The sequence below is a fragment of the Dermacentor andersoni genome, chromosome 9 (assembly GCF_023375885.2).
Source record: "Dermacentor andersoni chromosome 9, qqDerAnde1_hic_scaffold, whole genome shotgun sequence".
Classification (NCBI taxonomy): Eukaryota; Metazoa; Arthropoda; class Arachnida; order Ixodida; family Ixodidae; genus Dermacentor; species Dermacentor andersoni.
Window position 1 is genome coordinate 19,941,516 of NC_092822.1, and position 20,956 is coordinate 19,962,471.

A 20,956-nucleotide genomic window follows, 5' to 3' on the forward strand; every position below is an offset into this window, starting at 1 on the left:
TTTCTAAATGCTGAGCCACTGCGACCGTTAAATTGGAGTCCCTTATATATTAAACTCCCTATTTACAAAGCGATAATTACGTTTCTCAGTATCAGGAAGCGGAAATAATCATTAGCAGACAACTACAGTGCGAGCTAACTATTACTTATACGCCAGAACGCACATGAAATGATGTCGTTGAAATTACTGTGTTACGTCAAAGCATTTAGCGCTGACGTAATACAGCATGAAAACAATTATTTTCTGCCTTGAACAAAAAACTGGCACCTTCTCCCGACGTTTTCGAAATTGACGTGTTTTAGACATGGGCATTTAGAACACTGTAATTGCTAGATCCTGTACAAAAATTTCTTACCGGTGTAATTTAATACGAGCTAGGAAATCCCCAGTGTGTAAGGAAATCGCCACAAGAGCCTTCTGAAAGGCACGCTGCGAGGTGGGAAGTTGACAACCATGAGCGATAATAAAAATAAATACTGGATAAATTCTTTAGTTAAATACATCTATACACACAATTCATGCTGACGCTTCATGCACACGACTGGTCAGACTATGAACAAGCACAGAAAAAGCATCCCATTTTTTTCAATATCCAAGAATAATCCTGCTTGCAATTTATAGCAGGCTTGTATCTCATATTAGTGTGCGCGTTTGACTAAAAAAGAAAATTAAATCGCTGTAAAATGATACTGCATTCTTTGGAGGCTGTCTTTATGTTTATTTGGCGGAGAAAGTTTCATTACTAGCATAGTTACGCTGTTTTCCTTCCTTCCTTCCTTCCTTCCTTCCTTCCTTCCTTCCTTCCTTCCTTCCTTCCTTCCTTCCTTCCTTTATTTATTTTATTTTACTTCGCGCTCGAATTGCAGCGGTGGCATGTCAGTGTCATGGCATGGATTCCAAAGTTAGCGTTTTTTTCCCGTTCCCATGGGGAAAAAATTCCCAAATTTCCAAGGAGAGCTTCTTATTCTTTCAAAATGCAATGCAAGTTTTTTTATCGACAAAATAGCAATTAGTTCTTACCAGTCTCTGTCCAAATGCATGATGTCATGTAGAGAAAGTGCGGGAACTTCAATATGGTCTCTACACCTTTCTTTCGTTTATGTGCATCTTCTGGTTTACCAAGTGTCTTGCTTGCGGCAAGGCTGCCATAGTTTGTATCCCAAATGTTTATGCTGCGAATGTACTCAACCTGAAATTGGGGCTAACTCCAATTTCCGTATCCAAATGCATGAGAAGTGTAAAAGTTCTCTCACTGGGCAAAAGTTTAACCAATATCCGAACAAAATTGGCGACATTTAAGCGAGAAGGATAAATTCTTCGGACTCTGAAGCAAAATATTTATATGAAACCTCGTAGTCAAAAAAAAAAAGAAAAGATGAATTACCGTACATTGGTAAGCTTCAGAAATTTAAACTCAAAGTTTAGAAATCCGTTACTGGGAATAAACAAAACGAATAACGCAGTTGTGTAAACTGCACCTGCTAGACCCTCTGAAGCGGAAAGGTATTTGGTATACGATTGCACATATTACGTAAAACTAATGCAATGTCTACGAGGATGTTGAAAAATGCTACTCCCAAATTAGCAGTACATTTCACAGCGGGGTATAATGCATCAATTTTGTGATCTTTAGATGCCTCAATAGGTGCTGCTGACAGAATTTTGACATTGTTTATTTATTTTTTTTTTTTTAAATTTCCAAGTCACGGAGTTGTAAGCCTGATGATTTAGTTTATGAAACTTGTGCAATTTTCAATGCCTCTCGTAAAAAAATATTAGGGCCTGAATATGGAAATATACTGAATTCAGTCGGTAGATTATATATATATATATATATATATATATATATATATATATATATATATATATATATATATATATATATATATATATATATATATATATATATATATATATATATATATATTGTGCAACAGATGTAATCATGTTCGGTGCAGCGGATGCCGAACCAGAACGATTACTCCGTTCACATGCATCTAGACCCTGACCCTGACTCTAGACCCTGACGTAAGGACTCCATTTAAAACCACGGATAGTATTTGCCTCGTTTTACGATCGAAGCCTCACTGTGAGGAGGACAACGCGGGGAGACTTTAGGAGGAACACAGGGGTCGTTGACTCGTTATGGCCATGAAGCGTCCCGAGTACGAAGGGTGCGACGGTCCCGAGGAACTGTTCAGGTAGTCGAGGAAGGACTCGAATCCGTCGTCCGCGGGGGCGGACGAATATCGGTGGCCTCCGTGACACGCGGCCGGTTCCTGGTAAGGCTGCTTGGCGGGTCGGTTCGACGACGCCAGAGGTGCATCACCCTCGAACATTCGACAGGAGACGGCGTGTCGGGCTTTGGGCTCGGCGTCCTGTTGCCCCTCGGGACTGGGAAGTCGCTGGTGGAATGAGAACGGCCACGTCTGGAAGTGATTCAGAAGGACGTTGTCACTGATAAACGAAAAAAAAAATGCAGCAAAAGAAGGTGTTAATATGGACTAGCCAGGTGAGGTATCCACTTCATTTATTTTGCTTAAGGTCGAGGCTCTTCTACTATTAGCCATGTGCTGCGTCAGTCCGTCTTCCGAACCCAAATTTCCTAATCTCATATTACGCCACCTAGTTCTCTGTCGTTCTCGACTATATGCGTTCCTTCCCTTGGCAACCATCGTGCAACATTAATGGATGACCGGTTGTCTATACTATGCATTATATGATCTGTCCAACTTTATTTCTGCGTCTTAATCCCAACTAAAATATCGGCTATCCACGTTTGCCCTCTAATCCATACCGATATTTTCCTGTCTATTAACGTTACGCCCATAATCTTTCGTTGCATTGCTCACAGTGTGGTTCTTAGGGGGATTGATCTTCATCGTGTTTTGTTAACTTGCAGCCACCTAGGCTAGTGCTTGTAGAGTGCTTGTAGAGTGCACTGAATGCATAATCGTAGCTTCAATGATATTGGTTCGCTCCTGCTCATGACGAATACCTGCCGTACGTGCTCTAATATTATTTGTCTGAAAAGTTCTTTCTCGTGTTTCGGGTATCCTGTGACTACTTTGCCTATAGGTATAATTACGTACGCTAGCGCGGTTTCAACCACTTTTATTGGTAGCTTCCTGCTCCTTCTCTCAATTCTGTTTTATATGTATCTTCTCCATGGTTGTAGTAAAGTTTCGTTGTTCGTCGAAAGGTGAGAGAGTTGAAATGCCCGTGGCCTTATCATTCATTTTTTCCCTTACCTTGAAATGCAGTACATAACTACTACTACTACTACTACTACTACTTCTACTACTACTACTACTACTACTACTACTACTGCCAGTAAGTACTAATTACCGCTTCCACTGCTACTACTATTGCCAGTAAGAAGCAATTACTGCTTCCGCTGCTACTACTACAACTACTACTACTACTGCCAGTAAGCACTAATTACCGCTCCCACTGCTACTATTATTTCCAGTAAGTATACTAACTACTGCTTCCACTACTACTACTGCTATTACTACTACTACTACTACTACTACTACTACTACTACTACTACTACTACTACTACTACTACTACTACTATTACTACTACTACTATTACTACTACTACTACTACAACTACAACTACTCCTACTACTGCTGCTGCTGCTACTACTACTACTACTACTACTACTACTACTACTACTACTACTACTACTAGGAGTTAGAATATAACATTGAGAAGAGCACCGTGCTGGGAGAGTTCACATTGGTTCATTTCGAAAAAGGCGCGTATAACGAAGGGAAAGGTGAATAAAGAAGACATGACACAATGAAGATGCAAGACATGACGACATGACGCGTGCGTCTGTTCTGTTTTGTCATCAATCCGCTACTGCGGATAGTTTCAGGAAGAAAGTACCTCGGACGCAGCATTTCTCTATGCTCTACAGCAAAAGATGCACGCTGTACTCTAGGTGACACGTGATTCGCGCTCTGCCATCATTCTTCACACAGCCGTCTCCTTTCTGCGCACCTTCTTTCCCCATACGAATCGGGAGTACAATGGTCACATTATCGCGGCCTCTGATCCCCCACTTTTTTAGGCTAGTAGCGCAGCTCAGAAAAAGCAAAAAGGAAGGTGGAAGGGGTAATGAAAGGGAATGGAGAACACAGTAGCGCTCACACTGTTTTCCGTTCCCTTTCATTGCCCCTTCCACCTTCCTTCTTGCTCTATCTGAGTGCGCTACAAGCCTAAAACAGTCACGACGTACCAACTCGCCCAAACAGCCACGCTTTTGACTGATCGCCCACAGTACGCCTCAGGCGGACCCACCAGCGTCAGCGGGTGCAGGCACCGCGGCGACCCGCAGGCGGCCTCTTCGGCGGCGGCCGAACCGGGCGACGACGCCTCGTCGTCGTCCAGCAGCACTCGGCGCAGGTGCGCGATGTAGCCGGCCGCCAGCCTCAGCGTGTCCAGCTTGGAGAGCTTGGTGTCCTCGGGCACCCAGGGCAGCGACGTCTTGAGCCGCGAGAACGCGCGGCTCAGAACGCGCATCCGGGCCCTCTCGCGGGCGTTGGCCGCGTTGCGCTGCAAGGGCCGCGGCTTGAGCCTCGAGGGCGCGTCGTCGCCGTCGGCGGCGTTCGAACCCGCGGCGCGACGCCGCGTCACGGCGGGTGCCTCGTGGGGATGACGGCGTCTCCGCGCCATGGGTCGGACGGGGTGGGGGCGCTGCGGTTTCGTCGGCCGCAGACGGATTGGCGGGAGACCCTGCGCACGAGACAGGTCGAGGCGTCGGCGACGTCAACAACAACAACAACAACAACAACAGTGACGACGGTGACGACGACGACAAAATGTATTGCATACTGGGTGTCCGGAATGGCACCCATGGTTTCGTGAAAATTTTCATCATATCTAAATTAAACTGGAAAGAGAAAAGGAAGACCATTTCTTTTAATGAAGACAAATTAGAAGGTAGGCCTCTTTAGGGTCGCCTATACAAGAGTCCCAAAAGAGTCAGGAAAAAGAAAAGAAAAAAAGGAAGCAAAAAAAGGAAGAAAGAGAAAGTTACGCTTGTTATCGTTGTTGGTGTCGTTGTTGTTGAAGATAACAGACACGAAATCACACTGCAACACAAGTCGCAAACGTGTGAATAGTGTTACCGCAGGCGTGAGCGCCGGAAGCGCTGTCTAGCTATTTGGTAGTGGCCGCCCATCATCGTGGGACAATCCGGCACAACTCTCAGCAAATGTCTTCCCCCGTATGTCTTCAGTTATTGAACAACAAACAAATCTCAGCAAATATAAGTGACAACCAATGTTGTACATAATGAGCGGAATGCGTAACACTGAACTGGCCTTCGAACAAATAACTGGCACTCAGGGGAAATTTTTTCGTTCTGGTTTTAGTTTCGTCCCGCTAAAAAAGTTCCGTTGCGGTTCTGCTTCAGCACGAAAAAAAAAAAAAAAAGATCCATAACGGTTCTTTATTCTATGGTGTACTCGCCGAAATGCGGCTGTTCCGATAAAACAAACATAAACGAACGATAAAACTTCGGTAACAAAGCATTAAACCCGAAGAAAACAAAACGATAAGCTCTTCAGCGCGCAAACCCTGGGTTAATCTAGGTTTTGCTACGATGTCGACCTGCTAGTGTACCGGACGGCAGGCTCAGACTAGTGGAGTGCTCGACTTGCTACCGCTCGCACTATCCCTGCCTGATGTACGCACTATACTGCGGAGCCCTGAAATAGGCGCTAATGCTGATGTTGTCTGACGTCGGTTGTTTCGGATCAAAACCAATAAAAAAACCGATCAAAAATATTTCAGTTTCACTCCGATACAAAATAATAAATAACGTTTCGGTTGCGTTTTCGTTCTGGCCAAAAATGATTTTTTTTTCGTTTTTATTTTCCTTCCGTTCCGACACATTGCTCATGGGGCAGTCCATGCTACCGTTGTCCACCAAGAAGTCACACGACCACGGTCCAAGCAATTTACTCAAAGATATAGAACGTTCGCAATAGAGATAGAGAACCTGCTGTTGGTCATATCGTGAGCGTTATATACATTACAAGGATACGCTCCGTTAAGGCCCCTGAGTTGTCGCGTTAACAGTTAAGCAGTGTCCGTGGTTGCGGGTGATCAATGCGATCGCGTATTGCCGCCTTGTTGTGAATGTTCCAATGTGCTCATTCCTGTTATCGTGAAGCAACAACCATCAGTACATCAGCTAGCTAACCGCCAATCTTAACTAGCTGGTTAGCCCCCAAGGCATAATCCACCTTCTGAAGGGATTCTGAAGCCGGCAGCCATTGCGAGATGCGATCGAGTTCCCGAATTGTGCGACGAAATGCATCGACGTTTCAGTTCAAGTTGTCCCGGCTGCTTATGAAGGGCTCTTTTTTGCCTTAAAAAATGGAGCAGGAGTTCTGCAGGAACGAGCCCTGAGTGATTTAGAGCATCGAGCCTGGTCACCCACACCCCGGAGGCGCGAACGTCGAGCGGTTAGACGCGCAGAGTTTACATACTTTTCTGAAATTCGACGATTAGCGCCGTGAGCGCTCTTGAGCAGCGTTACTGGACACAAAATTAAGGGTGAGAATGCCGCTATTAAATAACCAAATGTGTAGCTTGATATAAAGGCCCTCTTCACCGACAACAAATAGAGGGGAAAAAAACATAACACTTTGGACACTATCTGATTTATTGCTTTACAGCATCGTATTTAATGTGGTTACCTTGTACCATTTAGGCGTCTGATTTCATAAGTATATGGGGCTCTGCTGTGGAGCTCTCATAGATACATTTATATAACTTATTTTAAACACATATAGATGGGGCTCTGCTTGTACGAATTAAGCCTTATTTACAGATGTGCTATCATACACAATAGACCCCGCTTCGCCTTGACACCGTACGGAACATTTTAACAGCGAAGGTGTTAGCTTCCAGTTGGTCGAGGTTTTTCGTCGGCTCGTGCTCGGATGGATGGATGTTATGAGCGTCCCCTTTGAAACGGGGCGGTGGGTTGCGCCACCAAGCTCTGGCTATTATACTGCCTAATGTCCTACCTAGTTTAAAAAAAATCACGACGAATTCCTATAATCAAATTTCCTGACTCCGTATTGTGAACTTAGTTTTTGTACGTCTCTGTTTTTTGTCGTTTCCCTACATTTCTTCTACCAATCTTCCTATCGCCTCTTACTAGTCTCTATTGCGGACATGTCTACTTTCTCCCTGCTCTCGCTGAACCCAAGGGCTTCAAGGAGGCCAGTGGTGCTTTAATCGACCGCTGGGCAGATATCTTCACATTCAAATAAAACACGCTCCATCGTTTCCCTAGCTTTATAGCAGCAAGCACATGCTTCTTCTTCCTTATTATATCTCGCTTTATAGGTGCGTGTTCTAAGGAATCCTGATATCGCTTCGAAAAGCATTGAGCTTCCCTTTGAGTTATCATAAATTGTTTCTTTCCAGATTTCGTTTTTTCCTCTTAAGAGGAAGCTTTAGCTCGGGCCCAACTCCGACGCGGCCTATTCAAATACATGTAAAAACGCAAAAACGTTTTTCTGAGATAACCCATGGACAGATTTTAATGAAACTTGTTGCATTTGAGAGAGAAAGTTAAATTCTAGTGACTGTTGGAAGCGGAATTTTGATTTAGGGCTTGAATTTTGTTAAAAGGACTTTCAAAAATTCAGACGTTTGAAAAAAATAGAAGAACGAAGTTTACAAATTCATAACTCTGCATCGAAAACAGATATCGCGATTCTGTAAACGGCATCCATTAGACCATTTAAAGCGGACAAATTTGATATGTCAGTTTACATCTTACGTGAATTTGTTACGTTGTTTACAAAGGTTCTGCAAAAGTTGTAATTACACATTACTCCATTTTTCGAGGTTCATGTGTAACATATCAATTTTGTCCGCTTTAGATGTGCTATCAGGTACAATTCACAGAATTGCGATATCATTTTTTTTTGCTGAGTTACGGAGTTGTAAACTTGATAGTTTCGTTTTCTGAGAATTTGCGATTTTTGCCAAATTTTTATAAAAATTTGACGACCTAAATCGAAAATTAGAAACCAACAGTCACTAGATTTTAAGCTTTTTTTTTAAATGCAGCAAACTTCGTCAAATTTGGTGCAGTAGTTGCCGAGAAAAACGAATTCTCCTTTTACATGTATTTAGATAGGAGCACCCGAGCTAAAGCTTCCTCTTAAGTAGAGTTACTGACGGTGGGTTTCTTTTCCTTTGAGTTTCCGCGTAACAACGTTGTTTTCTCGTATATTTGAGTTACAATCCGAAGCTATCACGTCTGCAGATTGTGTGTCAGTCGTACTGTACGAATTTTCTGACGAATCCGGTCCAGCGAAGCTGTTGAAAACCATCACTACAACTGCCGAGGGGGATATGCAATGCTTTATTGCTTTAGATCGAGTCATGATAGTAATTGTAATTTAGAGTGATGGTAGTTATAGGAGTAATGGTAACTTTGGCAGCACGCCACCACTGGACGCATTGCCGTTTCTTTTCCTCACGCCACTCCTCGTATTCACGCTGCTCCTCAGGAGTAATAACCGTGTTGGGTTCCCTTTGTAGCAATTGCTACGAACGGGTGGATGTCTGATTTCCCTTTATTCAGGAGTAATAACTGTGCGTTGCCTAACTTTGCGTTGCAACAACAATGAAATCAGTTGCTAGAGTTCTTCTTTTATATATGAAAGGCTAATGACGTCACTCCCCACTTCTCAAGCTGCCATTGCCGCGGAAACTTACGCTACAGCAATCTTTAGCGGGAAACGTATGCAGGTGGCGCTACGTGCTTCGCGTTGTTATCAGGAGCACCTTATCATCGATAATGTGGTTTGCATGCTTGTTTTGTGCATGTTCTTTACTGAAACGAATGTTGTGCTGTATGTTGTATGTGTGGTAGCCAAGCAAGTAAGTACTTCTCGTTTCAAAAGTTGAAGTTTTCTTTTTTTAAATCGCTGAAGGTATATTTCTTTCCCGCGAGGACATGCAGCGAAATGTTTCGACCAACTAGAGGCTAACAGCTTCGCTGTAAGAAGTGAACTGAAGTTCTTCATGGGGGGTGCGCGTTTCATTTCTGTCGGCGCGGTCGGCGAGCTGCTGTTATGGGATGTGTTACTGTTGCTTTTCGTTTATATTGTTGCATGTGGAAAGAAAAGCAAGAAGGCAACTGTACGGTTCCGAAAACAGTGGACAACGCTCCTGGGGATCCTGTTCTTTCTCCAACTTTGCTCATTTTGTATGCTATATATAGCGTTCGTATCTTCTCCTGCGTGTTATTTATGCGTGGATTTATTTTTCGCGCAATAACCAACGAAACCGACGTTAGAAGTTCCAACTGGCTCTTAACGAGATATCTAACCAGTGTAACTCGTGGTTAATGAGACTTAAATTAACAAATGTTAAGTGCTACATGTGTCTCGTGGTTTTCGCCAGCAAGTTATTTACCACTTGAACAACGTTCCTTTAGAAACAGTTCACTGTTACAAGTACTTAGGTGTCCATATAGCTGCAAACCTGTCATGGTCAATTCACACCGAATACGTTATTAACAACATTAACCTTATGTTAGGCTACTTGCGCCGTACCTTCTCTAGCTCCACTATCTAACCTAAATGCACCTACTCTAGAAAATTCTAATACTTCGTAAATTAGAATATGCTACTTCTGTATGAGATCCCGGCCAGGATAACCTGAGAACGGGCTTAGAACTTGTCAATAATAACTCAGTCCCATTTAGCTTTCGTACTTATAATATGACTACAAGAATTTCTTCCATAAAATTTAATCTTAGCCTTCCCTTGCTGTCTGTTGGACGTAGGATTGCACGTCTAGCACACTTTCATAGGCTTTATCATCATCCTGCACTGCACACGCAATTCCTTAAAAGACGCCATTATCTATCACACCATGTTGAGCAATGTCATAAAGCTGCGACCTATCTATGTAACACAAAGCATTTTCCCCAGTCTTTTTCCCCTCTCATATGTATAGACTTGAACCACTTTCCCCTGATTTTGTAAATATTACTGATGACCGCCTTTTCCGTGAAACTTCAGCTAACATTGTATAAACAGGAATTTCTTTTTCGTGACATGGCAGATAACATTATCTAGAAAGAACCTTTTTGTGATCTAGCATTGTGTTTTATTCATATTAATCACCGCGTTTTGCTTAATTCCGATGTACCATATTTTCTTTTGTACCACTACCCTCTATAATGCCTCTGGCCTTGAGGGAATAACGAATGAATGAACGAATGATAGCTCTCAACTTTCAGTACCCTTGAGTTTATTAGGAATGCATATGTTAGGAACCTTGTAGTAGCGAGTAACCGTTTCACGTGCTGTCTATAGAGCAGAATAAAGCGAAAAACCGAGTCATTTGTCGATCGAATGCGCAGTTACTCGATTGATACTGAAAGACGGTGTTTTAATACGATAGGGCTGATGCACGGAGCATGTCTACGTTGTGCGCTAAACATTACTTCAATAAAGGTACGCCTGGTGGCGTCACGATTAAATACATGGCGATGCCGGTAAAAAATAGACAAAAAAAAAAACGAGATACGCCACGCAAAAGCGTGTTTCAATGCAGCTACTGGCTGCCACGTTACTCTCATGCTAGCCATCGTAGAAATTCCTGCATTACGTCGTAGACAACACGGATACGGCGTCGACTTAACACTACGTCCGTGGTAGCCCACCTGCTCTTTGCGCTTGCAGTATCTTGTGCTCGTATGACGCGCGTGGCAGCCCTCTGCTCGGGTGACGTCAAACAGTAGGTGGCAGGGAGATTCAAGCAACTTATCTGTGGTCGCTGTGATCCACCCTTAGCATGTTTGTTGATGTTCTCATATTGAATGCATCCGCTTCGCATTTAATAAACCCTAACGGATTTGCACAGCTTTCTTGCGAGAATGAATTAGCACCTGACACAGCTTGAGAAGACTGAAGGTCACGTGGAAAATGCTCGACGAGACCTCGCAACATTCGTTTTTGACAACAGCCCTTCGAGGAAGACAGCAAGAACACGTTCCACGCCGATTTGCGTGAGGCTCTGGTGGCTTGAAAATATTTTATGGGTAAACATAAAATACCCGAGCTGGAGCAATCCCTACGAAGATATTACAACCATAGCCTGCCGTCTCAGTCTACACTGCGAAAAAAAAAAAAAAAACTGCCTCCAGCCTATGTATGGAGAAACGTTAGGGATAATCAGATAATACTTGGCGACCCCTGCATTTGTGTTTTTCATGGATGAAACGTCAAACGTGAAGGAGGACATTGTCGCTCACTTTTTTGCCCAAAAGAAGCTTGCAGCAGACGAGCAGACAAGGCCTTTCCTAGTGGGCTTGAAGCCTTCGGAGCGAACAAATTGGGAGTCTGTACCCGGGAGGTTTTGTACCCTACAGAAGTCGAAGAGGCTAAGCCTGTATTGCTCTACACAGACTCCGCTTCCTACACGCACAAGGCCTGCCGAAGACCAGACGGTGCATGTTAATTGCTCAGCCACACGCTTCACCGCGTTTGTGAGGAACTGAGGAAGCACTTCGAGGGCGTTAACGAGCTCACTGCTTCGTGCGTGAACGTATTCCTGAAGGCATCCTCTCGCGCGCGCCCGTTCGAGGAGGAGGTGTCGGACGTACCCTTTCGGCAGAGCACATCGTGACACGTAGGGAGAACGTAACTAGAACCTATTCAGTATTAGTACACTGCTACTTTACTGACGTGAATGCAGCGGCCAACGGGTAACGAGAGGGCTTCAGTTGGGAAGACTCCAGCTGCCCTTCTACGAGGCTATGTCCTCCAAGGTGGCCTGGCATACTATTGCACCAACTTCGCGTTCCTCGCAAACACTGTAGCGAAAGTAAATCTAAACTTGGGGCGAAACTCTGACTAGGAACATCGCGCGAATTCTGGATGCGCAACAACGAACCGTCGCCGTTCCTTAAGGACCAGTAGCCGGAAACGTACGTGCGAAGTGAAAACCGGTTTTGGAGAAGAGCGAGGGATTTCCTGTCATAAAAAATGAATATATATATTCATTTGAATATGAATATATATATGTATATATATATTCATTTTTTATGACAGGAAATCCCTCGCTCTTCTCCAAAACCGGTTTTCACTTCGCACGTACGTTTCCGGCTACTGGTCCTTAAGGAACGGCGACGGTTCGTGATATATATATATATATATATATATATATTCTGCTATCGTTTCCTCGGTCTTCACAGTGATTCTTATAATATGTTTCGCGGGCTTTCCATACAGATCTCTGCAGATATGCAAGTCGCATCCTCGTTCATAGAAGTATACTCAAATCCAAGTCTATTTTCAACAAAACGTTTAAACATCCGACATGTCTCTGTTAGGCGATCGCCCCAGCGTTGATGACCCAATGACGAAACATATTTTTAAGCTGCATTCCTTTACGCCTCAGCGTGCAGACGAGCGACATGCCCTAATATACGCGTCTTCATTAAAAAATCTCTTCGCCTACAAAACACATTGTGAAAAAAAGAAGAAAAAGGCATATCTCCAAGTGCGTGAAAGTATATTCGGAAGAGATCATGCGTCTTGCCTTTACAATTCGGATAATCATTTTTTTTTCATGCGAGAAAATTGTCAGAGTTGTACCAGAGGATCCTCACGTGCGAACATGCTAATTTCCCAATAAGCCATCGTCTCTCTTGCGCTTGTTGTCTGCGTCTGCTTTTGCTGTGTCGTAATTTATTTCCATCTGGTAGACATAAAATATCGCTGCTTTCAATCAGTGTTTCCAAAGATGTGAAGCATTATTTTTTACGTCTGTTTCACTAATGCGACGTCTCGAGCAAGCGACAGTGGCCATTGAACATCAATGTAAGCAGTGCTGAATCAGGCCTATTGACCGTCGCTAGTGGAGCAATATTATAAGACAATTAAATGGCTGCGTTCAGCTGTTGGGCGCCTTTGGATCATAATGGCAAATCGTCAGATGTTTCCTTTTTTTTGTCGTAGACATAGGTGGTGCCCGTCTTCGTTTGAAGTAATCTGCATTTTTGTTTGCGCCTATATTTATGAAGTTCGACGTCTAAAACGCTGCTTTGCCTGTCTATTTTTGGGGCCTAAGATGCACTGTGTTGATGCCTAACGATCCGGCCTCAACTAATAGCACAACCCACCACACGGCGATGGGATGCAGCACTGCCTAGCCTACGACTCGACAGTCCAGCTCGTCGACCGAGCGAGAAGTGCAGTTAAGACCGCTGGACTGCTGGACTGAGGGAACCACTCACTGCAGGCCGGAGGAGCTAAGTTTATTATCTAATAATAAAAATAAAGTAAGAAAATTTACGCTCTGTTTCGCTTTCTCCACAATCACCTGGAGCCCCTGCATGATAATGGCTGACTTTTGAGATAGGCGCGCCTATAACTTGCAGCAAAATGCACTATCGTTCCACTTGCATCTTTTAAAAGCAAACGCCATTCATACTCAAATGCAGTTCCAATTTAACTTGAACATCAATTAATAGTGGCCCACAATTTGGGCACGCATATATCTCGAAACTTATGTGAGCCTCGCAGTTCCATCTGAGTGGATATACCTTGCGATTCCTCCAGCTGAATTACAAACATTGTGAGAGTTTTTTTGTTAATTACTCCATTACGCTTGTGGTTTTCTTGCGCAAGCAATGTCAACCTCTTCGAGTATTAGTTCTAGAAATAGAATTTTGCTATCTGCCCAGTGTAGTTGTGTAAAATTATAAACATATATATGGCATGGTTATCTCGTATGATTATGCAGGACAACTGCACGTAGATATTACAAAACACAAGATTCCATAGCGTAGCTTCGGCAGGTTTCAGAAGAGGCCATAGGACACGATAGCGTTCTCATCCGTCAAGGCCACCGCGATCTCAATCGACCGTTCGATGACTCGCAGACTCAAATGCTCACAAAAATGAAAGAGATCGAATACGAAGGTCGTGCAGAACACTGTGCCACTCTACTTTTCCTCCTGCATCTAAATGAAAGCACCCCTAAGCTTAGAAAAAAGAAGAAGAAGAAAGGATGTCACAAAGAAATTTCACAAAAAGAAAGACTTTCAGCCTCTTACCTTTGGTTCAATTAACTCTCCTTTCGGGCGCTTTTCATCGGCTCGTCGGCTTCGTTTCGCAATAACACACAGTGAATGGACGTCGGGAAAGCAGTCAGAAGATCTTGGCGCCTAAGAAATCACACCGCAGTCCCACTTAGTCCGGGCCCATGGTCTGCACCCATGAGTAACGTAGGCGGCTAAGCGGAAAGGACAGAAAAGAAACAGCGAGTCGCGTGCTTTCAGAGAAGATGTCTTATCGAGCGACCAATTGAGAGGCCGACTTGAAGAACCACGGTCCGGACCGTCTTTCAAAGAACCTTCTGTTTCACGCAGGCTCTGGGGCTCGCCCGAAGCGCCTCTGTAGTTGCTGTCAGGCATTTTCATTTTCATTTATTTTTCTTGCGCAGTGTGTGTGTTCTTTTTTGTTTCTTTTTGTAATCCACTTTCTACGTTACCGCGGCTTTGCATCCACCATCTCCTCCCCTTCACGCTCGGTGTGGTCGCGTCGAAGGCAACGACGAGCAGACGAAAAGTTAGCAGGGAACAGACGATAATAATAAAAAAAAATGAGAAGAACCGAAAACGAACTAACAAGGCGCGGAGTAACTCTACCAGCAGGGGAGGGGTTGCGTCTTTAGTTGGCGTGTGTGTGTTTGTGTGTTCGTGTGTCCGTGTGATTCTGGGCACTGTGGGGAGAGGAGGAAATACGAGAAGGGAGGTCTTGGGAACGCGCCCACGGCAGCGGAGAACCTTCAGCAGGCGTTTCGAAAAGCGGGGCCGGATTCGAACCCCAAGTCGCGGGGGCGTGTCAGCGGGAAAGACCCTCCTCTTTATAGAAACCCCCACCCAGTCTCCGCCTCGCGTCTTCTTCGGTCCCGTGCTTACTGAAGACTTTGGAAGAGCGTTTTCGATGGCTCCCCAGACATTCCTGGCATTTCACTCGTGAGGTTGCAGCGCTTAGTGATCATGACGGCGATTACCGGCAAGGTCGCTTCCGTTTGCTGCATGCTGATTTGCGCTTGTCGTAGTCGATATAAAGCACTTCCTTTTACGACGCTCAGCTGTGCAATGCACCACTTCATCGTTCTGTGCTGCTGAGCAATTTTTCAGCAGCTTCTCCTCCAGAATATTTGCACCCAGAGTTATTATTCCCATAAAGTCAAACTTCAAGTCAATAAGAGATCCACAAAGCTTTTCGAGAAGTCTTTTGAACTACGGGATTCGGATATATCGTCTGGAGTGTTCCTCCTAGGTCTGTGCTTGATGTGGAATCTCTTCCTCGACTATCTTTTCCAAAACTGATGAATAAAATTGGAAGCTGGAAAAATCGAAATATATGCACTTTGTCGATCGTAACTTCGTCTGGCCACCATGTACCAAAGTAAAGGGCATGTCGGGGATTAAAGATGAGAGAGGGCGAACCGGAATAAAATAAAAGTATCCAGAAAAAATAAGGCCACATAACACGATGCCACACGCGAACAGTCAATCTGTCACAAAGTCCTTATGTTGTGAGGAAGCGGAGCAGCACATTTGAAGAATTCTGTGTTTAGGACGGTCTGCATCATGCAGCGTTGCAAGATAATTTCTTGCTGCTAAGGGCAATAGTCCCCACGTACAAAATACAGCAAGCGACGAAGCACAACATAGTGTGGGAGAAAAGAATACACGACCAAAAAGAAAATTACACTGCGAGAAGATACAAGATACACGGAATAAATGCGCGTAGTTACACTGCCTCTTTATAGAGAGTCTGTTATACCAGACTGCGTCCTGTAGCGCGAACGTAATGAACGACCCGGGCTGACGTAACGTACGACGTCGCGACATTCGATACCGCTGCGGTGCGAGGTACAGCCGACACATGGTAAGTTTGTGGATGCACCGCCGAGGGAAGGCGAAGGCACAGACAGTTCCAAAGTTTAGTCGTCGGAGAAGGAAAAGCAAAGCTTGCGCTACCGAATATTTCTTTCCCACAGTCAGCCGGGAAGTAGTGAGCTACTGCTATGCGCTCGACAGCTGAGCCATAGCGTAGTTTGCAGGCATACACGAGTTACGAGAGGGATTAGAGACATCACGCCGAGAGTCGCGGATTAAGTTTTGCCCTCTCGCGGTTTTCGTCTGCACTAGCAAACGCTCAAGTATACGGAGGACCGGAAACACCGGAAACGCGCGTGTCAGTGTCCTCTCCTCCTTGCATTACCTGATACATCCCCTATTTTTTTTCTCTCTACTGCCTCGTAGAACACCGCAGATAAGAACAAATTATAGCGTACAAAGAAGTTAATTTAAGTTTATATAATTTCTCAACATCAGCAAACACACTGACAACCGTACTTATGTGGGTACTTCTTTTTAGTAATGTAATACTTTTAAATGCTCTTTTTAAGTCGTAGCACGTTGAATACACTCGAGTTTGGTCAATTTACCTTGTACAGTATGTACCAACTGGATAGAATCAAAGAATAAAAATGGGTTGTAGGGCATACGGCAGACATTACCATATCCTGACTGGGAGCTTACCACTGTCGTTGAAAAGAAAAGTGTAAAATAATTGCATTCTACCGGTGCTAACATATGGGGCAGTAGCTTGGAGGTTAACAAAAGAAGCTTGAGAACAATTAAGGACCGCGCAAAGAGCGATGGAACGAAAAATGTTAGGCTTAACGTTAAGAGACAAAAAGAGAGCGGTGTGGATCATATAGCAAATGGGGATAGCCGATATTCTAGTTGACATTAAGAGCAAAAAAAAAGAAAAGGAGCTGGGAAGGCCATGTAATGCGTAGGGTAGATAATCGGTGCACCGTTAGAGTTACAGAATTGGTGCCGAGAGAAAGGAAGCGCAGTCGAGAACGGCAGAAAATTAGGTGAGGCGGCGAAGTTAGGAAATTTGCAGGCGCAATTTGGCGTCAGCTAGCGCGAGACATGGGTAGTTGGAGCTCGGTGGCAGAGGCCCCAGTAGACATAAATATAGATTGATGCTGACGACGATGGCGATGATGATGATCTATTCTGCAGGGCAAACAATAAAAAGGAAAAAGAAGCTACTTGAGCGCACACGCATTCATGAACGCACACAAATACACACGCACAAATACACATATGCACATACCCAAATACACAAACGCACAACGCTTGTATATACCCCCAGCAGGCACACACGAACACATACGTACATACGCAAGAAACACACACACACAAAGAAAAACGTGAGACCTAGGGATATGGCATGAAATAACCGTCGACACGGGAGCGTGTCGAGTTAAGCCACCACCGCGTCGCTCAAGCGTGTCGTTATGGAAACCAGCCCACGCGAAGTGGACAGGTTTGGAGTCACTTTCTACGCCGGTCTCGAGATAAGGAACCTAAAGCGACAGGATGACGTTTCGAGCCGATGGTTTCCTCTCTCTCTCTTACGCGTTCTCACACATGAAACGCCACGAGGGGAAGCCAGTGACGCGTCACCGCAGATCATTGACGATGACATTGCGTTCGTCCCGACTGGGTATTAAGTTTCAGCATGGCTTCTGGGATACGAAGCACAGTGCACGGCCCTACGCTGCATGTAACTGAAGGTCTCGGAGCCAATGCTTACCCGGCGACTTGTGGCCGGCGTGGAGATATAGTGAGCCTGGCTGTTAGGGGGCCAGCCGCTTGGCGCAATGCGCCAGTTTCAACATTAAGGACCCGGTTTCGAAGATCAAGTGAACTGAAATAAAAATAAAGTAAGTAACTGCAGAAAGCCTCATAATTCTTGAAACTATGCTAAAGAGCTACAATAAGTTTTTTTTGGAATGTTAAAACATTATTTTAAATTTGTATCTTCGATCATTTGGCAAAGAAAATTTGATTACTACTGAAGCAAATGAAGGATGAATTTCCCATTCTTGAATTTCGCACAGGAACCTCATCGCTTGTGCATAACGGTGACGCCAAAGATTTCAACGCCAGTGGGCCCGCCATTCTGACGCAAGGAAAGTTCTCAAACGTTCTCAGGTGGTGGCTCTGGTTCCTTAACAGAACGCAACGCAGTCATTCATTTACTGACAAACGCTTAACTATAGACCTCAGTAAACGATGTCAAAATCGATGACGTCATGGATGACGCGTTGGTGCAAATACTTCCATGTGACGTGGCCACCAGTCCCTTTGTTTTTGCCGTACCTTTCTCGTTTACCAAGACTCATCTCACGGTAAGTTATTTACTTATTTACTTATTCTTTTGGTGTATACATAGAATTTCCTGCACGTCAGGAGAAAAGGAGGTTAATGAACTCCTGACAGGGTTCTGCGCCCGATAGACGGATGGGTAGCACCACTTCCGGCTGTACGCAAAGCAGAATAATTAAGCCTGCACCATGCAGAGACAACAAAATGCATCCGCACAACAAAACATAAGTAAATAGTAAAGTTATAGGAAATTAATTTAGATCATTACCGGTGCTTTCATTCGAAGTAACAGTAAACGCTATCGCAGTATACAGGAAATTAGACAAGAAAGTAAAGCCAACAAAAAAACGGCGCTGCTGTCTATGTACAATAATATAGAACAAAACATCTTAACCTTTATAATATCAATCACTTGACATGCGAGCGAGGCCAGATAATAATTATGCAAAAAAGGTGAGGCGTGCAGACAGGACACAAGAAAAGAGAAGTGGACAACACGAACACGAACGAAAACCCATCTGCGCAACTCTTGCGCAGATGGGTTTTGTGTCTTCTTTCTTTTTTCGTCTCAGTGCTCTCTTCAGTTGATAGTCGGCGTTCGTGTTGTCCACTTCTCTTTTCTTGTGTCCTGTCTGCACGCCTCACCTTTTTTGCATAATGAATCCTTACCAACTAGCTCAGCTTTCTGTCGTTCCAAGCCAGATAATAATGTTTGATATCTGCATGGCATTCTGCTAGTCGCGCCCATTTCACGTCAGAAATTTCAATTTAATCCAAGGCTAAATGTCTGTTTAGTTTATTCTAACTTTTTTTGTTACTCTGTTCTTCTGCCCACCTTCTTCGCATTTCTTTCCCTTCGTCCCATTTCATACAGAGTAGCACGTAAGCGAATTTACGTCGGCTAGGCACTCTACATTTAATCGAAGAATTTGTTTTCTCTTGGCACCGCACCTCAGTAATACATCTTAACGTGATGTCCCCACTTAGCGTTCCGTTGAGACGACAGAATGCATGAGCGAAACAGTCTTAGGCATACACATTCTTGATTCTAATTGCATTATCAATCGTAACAATTACCAGGACGGTCTTTTTCTTATCGCGGAAGCGTAATTTTCTAAAAAAACAAGAAAGAGCATATCCATCTTTGGAGGGCCTTTGACGAAACAGGGGCAGAAGAAGAGGCGTAAGTTTGGAAAAAAAAAAAAAACGGAATCACTGCGTTTTGGAACCAAACACTGGTCATAAAATGAGCAACACGAGAAGGGAAAGAAAAGAGAAAAGATGAAGAATAAACGAATGGCGAAGAGAAAGCATCGAAACGGAAGCGAGGGGCGGCTTTGCTTTGCGCGTCAGCGGGACTCATCGACGCTGACACACGAGCGCTCCAGTCCGAGTATCGGGTTCCCTCCGCGACGCGTCGTCGCCCAGACGTCGGCTGGGCGGGACGGCCGGGGGTTCGGACCCCTGCACGACGCCGTCCGAGGCGACCGCCCGTCTCCCCTGTTGTTCCTCGAAGCGCATCTTCGCTGCTAGACTTCTGCGGTCGTGCAACGACTGCCTGTCCCGTGCGCGAAATCGCACGGATGGCCACCACGTGGACCTTCCTTGAGTTGAGCTACACAATTAAGAAAGGTTAGGGGACCTACCCTAGGCTTTGAATAGTGTATCCACATGTCGGTACCACCAAGTAAGTGAAACGTATTTGCAAAAAAAAAAGAAAAAAAAAATGTCCATCTTACTACGCGGAATATATTGTGGTATAAAAGTCGCAAACAGGCATAATGTGCCTCAGAAAGGCTGGCCTATACATTTCGATGGGCCTACCTATCGAAATGTGCAGACCAGGCTTTCTGAGGCACCTTATTCATGGTTGTAGCTTTTTTACCACCGTGTTCTACCCATCTGTTGGCCCCCTTCTTGATACGTGGAATATATGTAGAACGAACGTCTTCGAGCGTCGGTCTGCGCGGGTGCGACACGTTGGTGTGACGCACCACGCAAGGTAACTTCTGCTGTCCAGGAGAAACAGCACCCTCGCAGCTACCAGGCCTCTCCCAATGATGGCGTGATCGAGTGCCGAAGGGTGCCGTTGGGGACGTCATAGTGGAGGAAAAGTACTAGGAAGCTTTCCAGTAAGTTTGCGAGCGGTATGGTGATCAACATAGCAGCAAAGAATGTCAATCGGAAAGTTAGAGAGACTGAGACAATCTCATAGGTGGCGGCAATGGAAAAGAAACCTGCCATGAGCAATTATTTAAGAAGAAAACCGAAATCAGGAGAGAAACAATTTATGATAACTCAGAGGGAAGCTCATTGCTTTTCGAAGTGAGATCAGGATGTCATAGAACACGCACTTACAAAGCGAGATATAAGAAGGAAGAAGAAGCATGTGCTTGCTGGGGTAAAGCTATCGAAACGATGGAGCACGTTTTATTGGAATGTGAAGATACTTGCCCAGTGGTCGGTTTACTCATCTCTGGCCTCATTGAAGCCCTTGGGTTCACTGAAGGCAGGGGGAATGTAAATACGCCCGCGGCAGAGATTAGTAAGCGGCGATTGGAATATTGGGGGAAGAAAAGTAGGGAAACTACAAACAACTGAGGCGTGCAAAAACAAAATTCACAGTAGGGGGTTCAGAAATTTTGGCTATGGAAATTCATCGTGTTTTCTTTCTCTTTTT

At 44.5% G+C, this 20,956-nt stretch overlaps 1 protein-coding gene across 1 annotated transcript; it reads right to left on the reverse strand.

Moving 5' to 3' along the window:
• Positions 1-1,906: 1,906 nt before the first annotated feature.
• On the reverse strand, positions 1,907-14,418 carry LOC126527193 (uncharacterized). The gene is made up of 3 exons (XM_050174948.3): positions 14,125-14,418; positions 4,314-4,748; positions 1,907-2,429 (listed from the first exon to the last, which is right to left on the reverse strand). Exons 2-3 carry the CDS (start codon positions 4,686-4,688, stop codon positions 2,115-2,117), a joined length of 690 nt encoding a protein of 229 aa, XP_050030905.1. The 5' UTR covers positions 4,689-4,748; positions 14,125-14,418; the 3' UTR covers positions 1,907-2,114.
• Between the last annotated feature and the right edge of the window lie 6,538 nt (positions 14,419-20,956).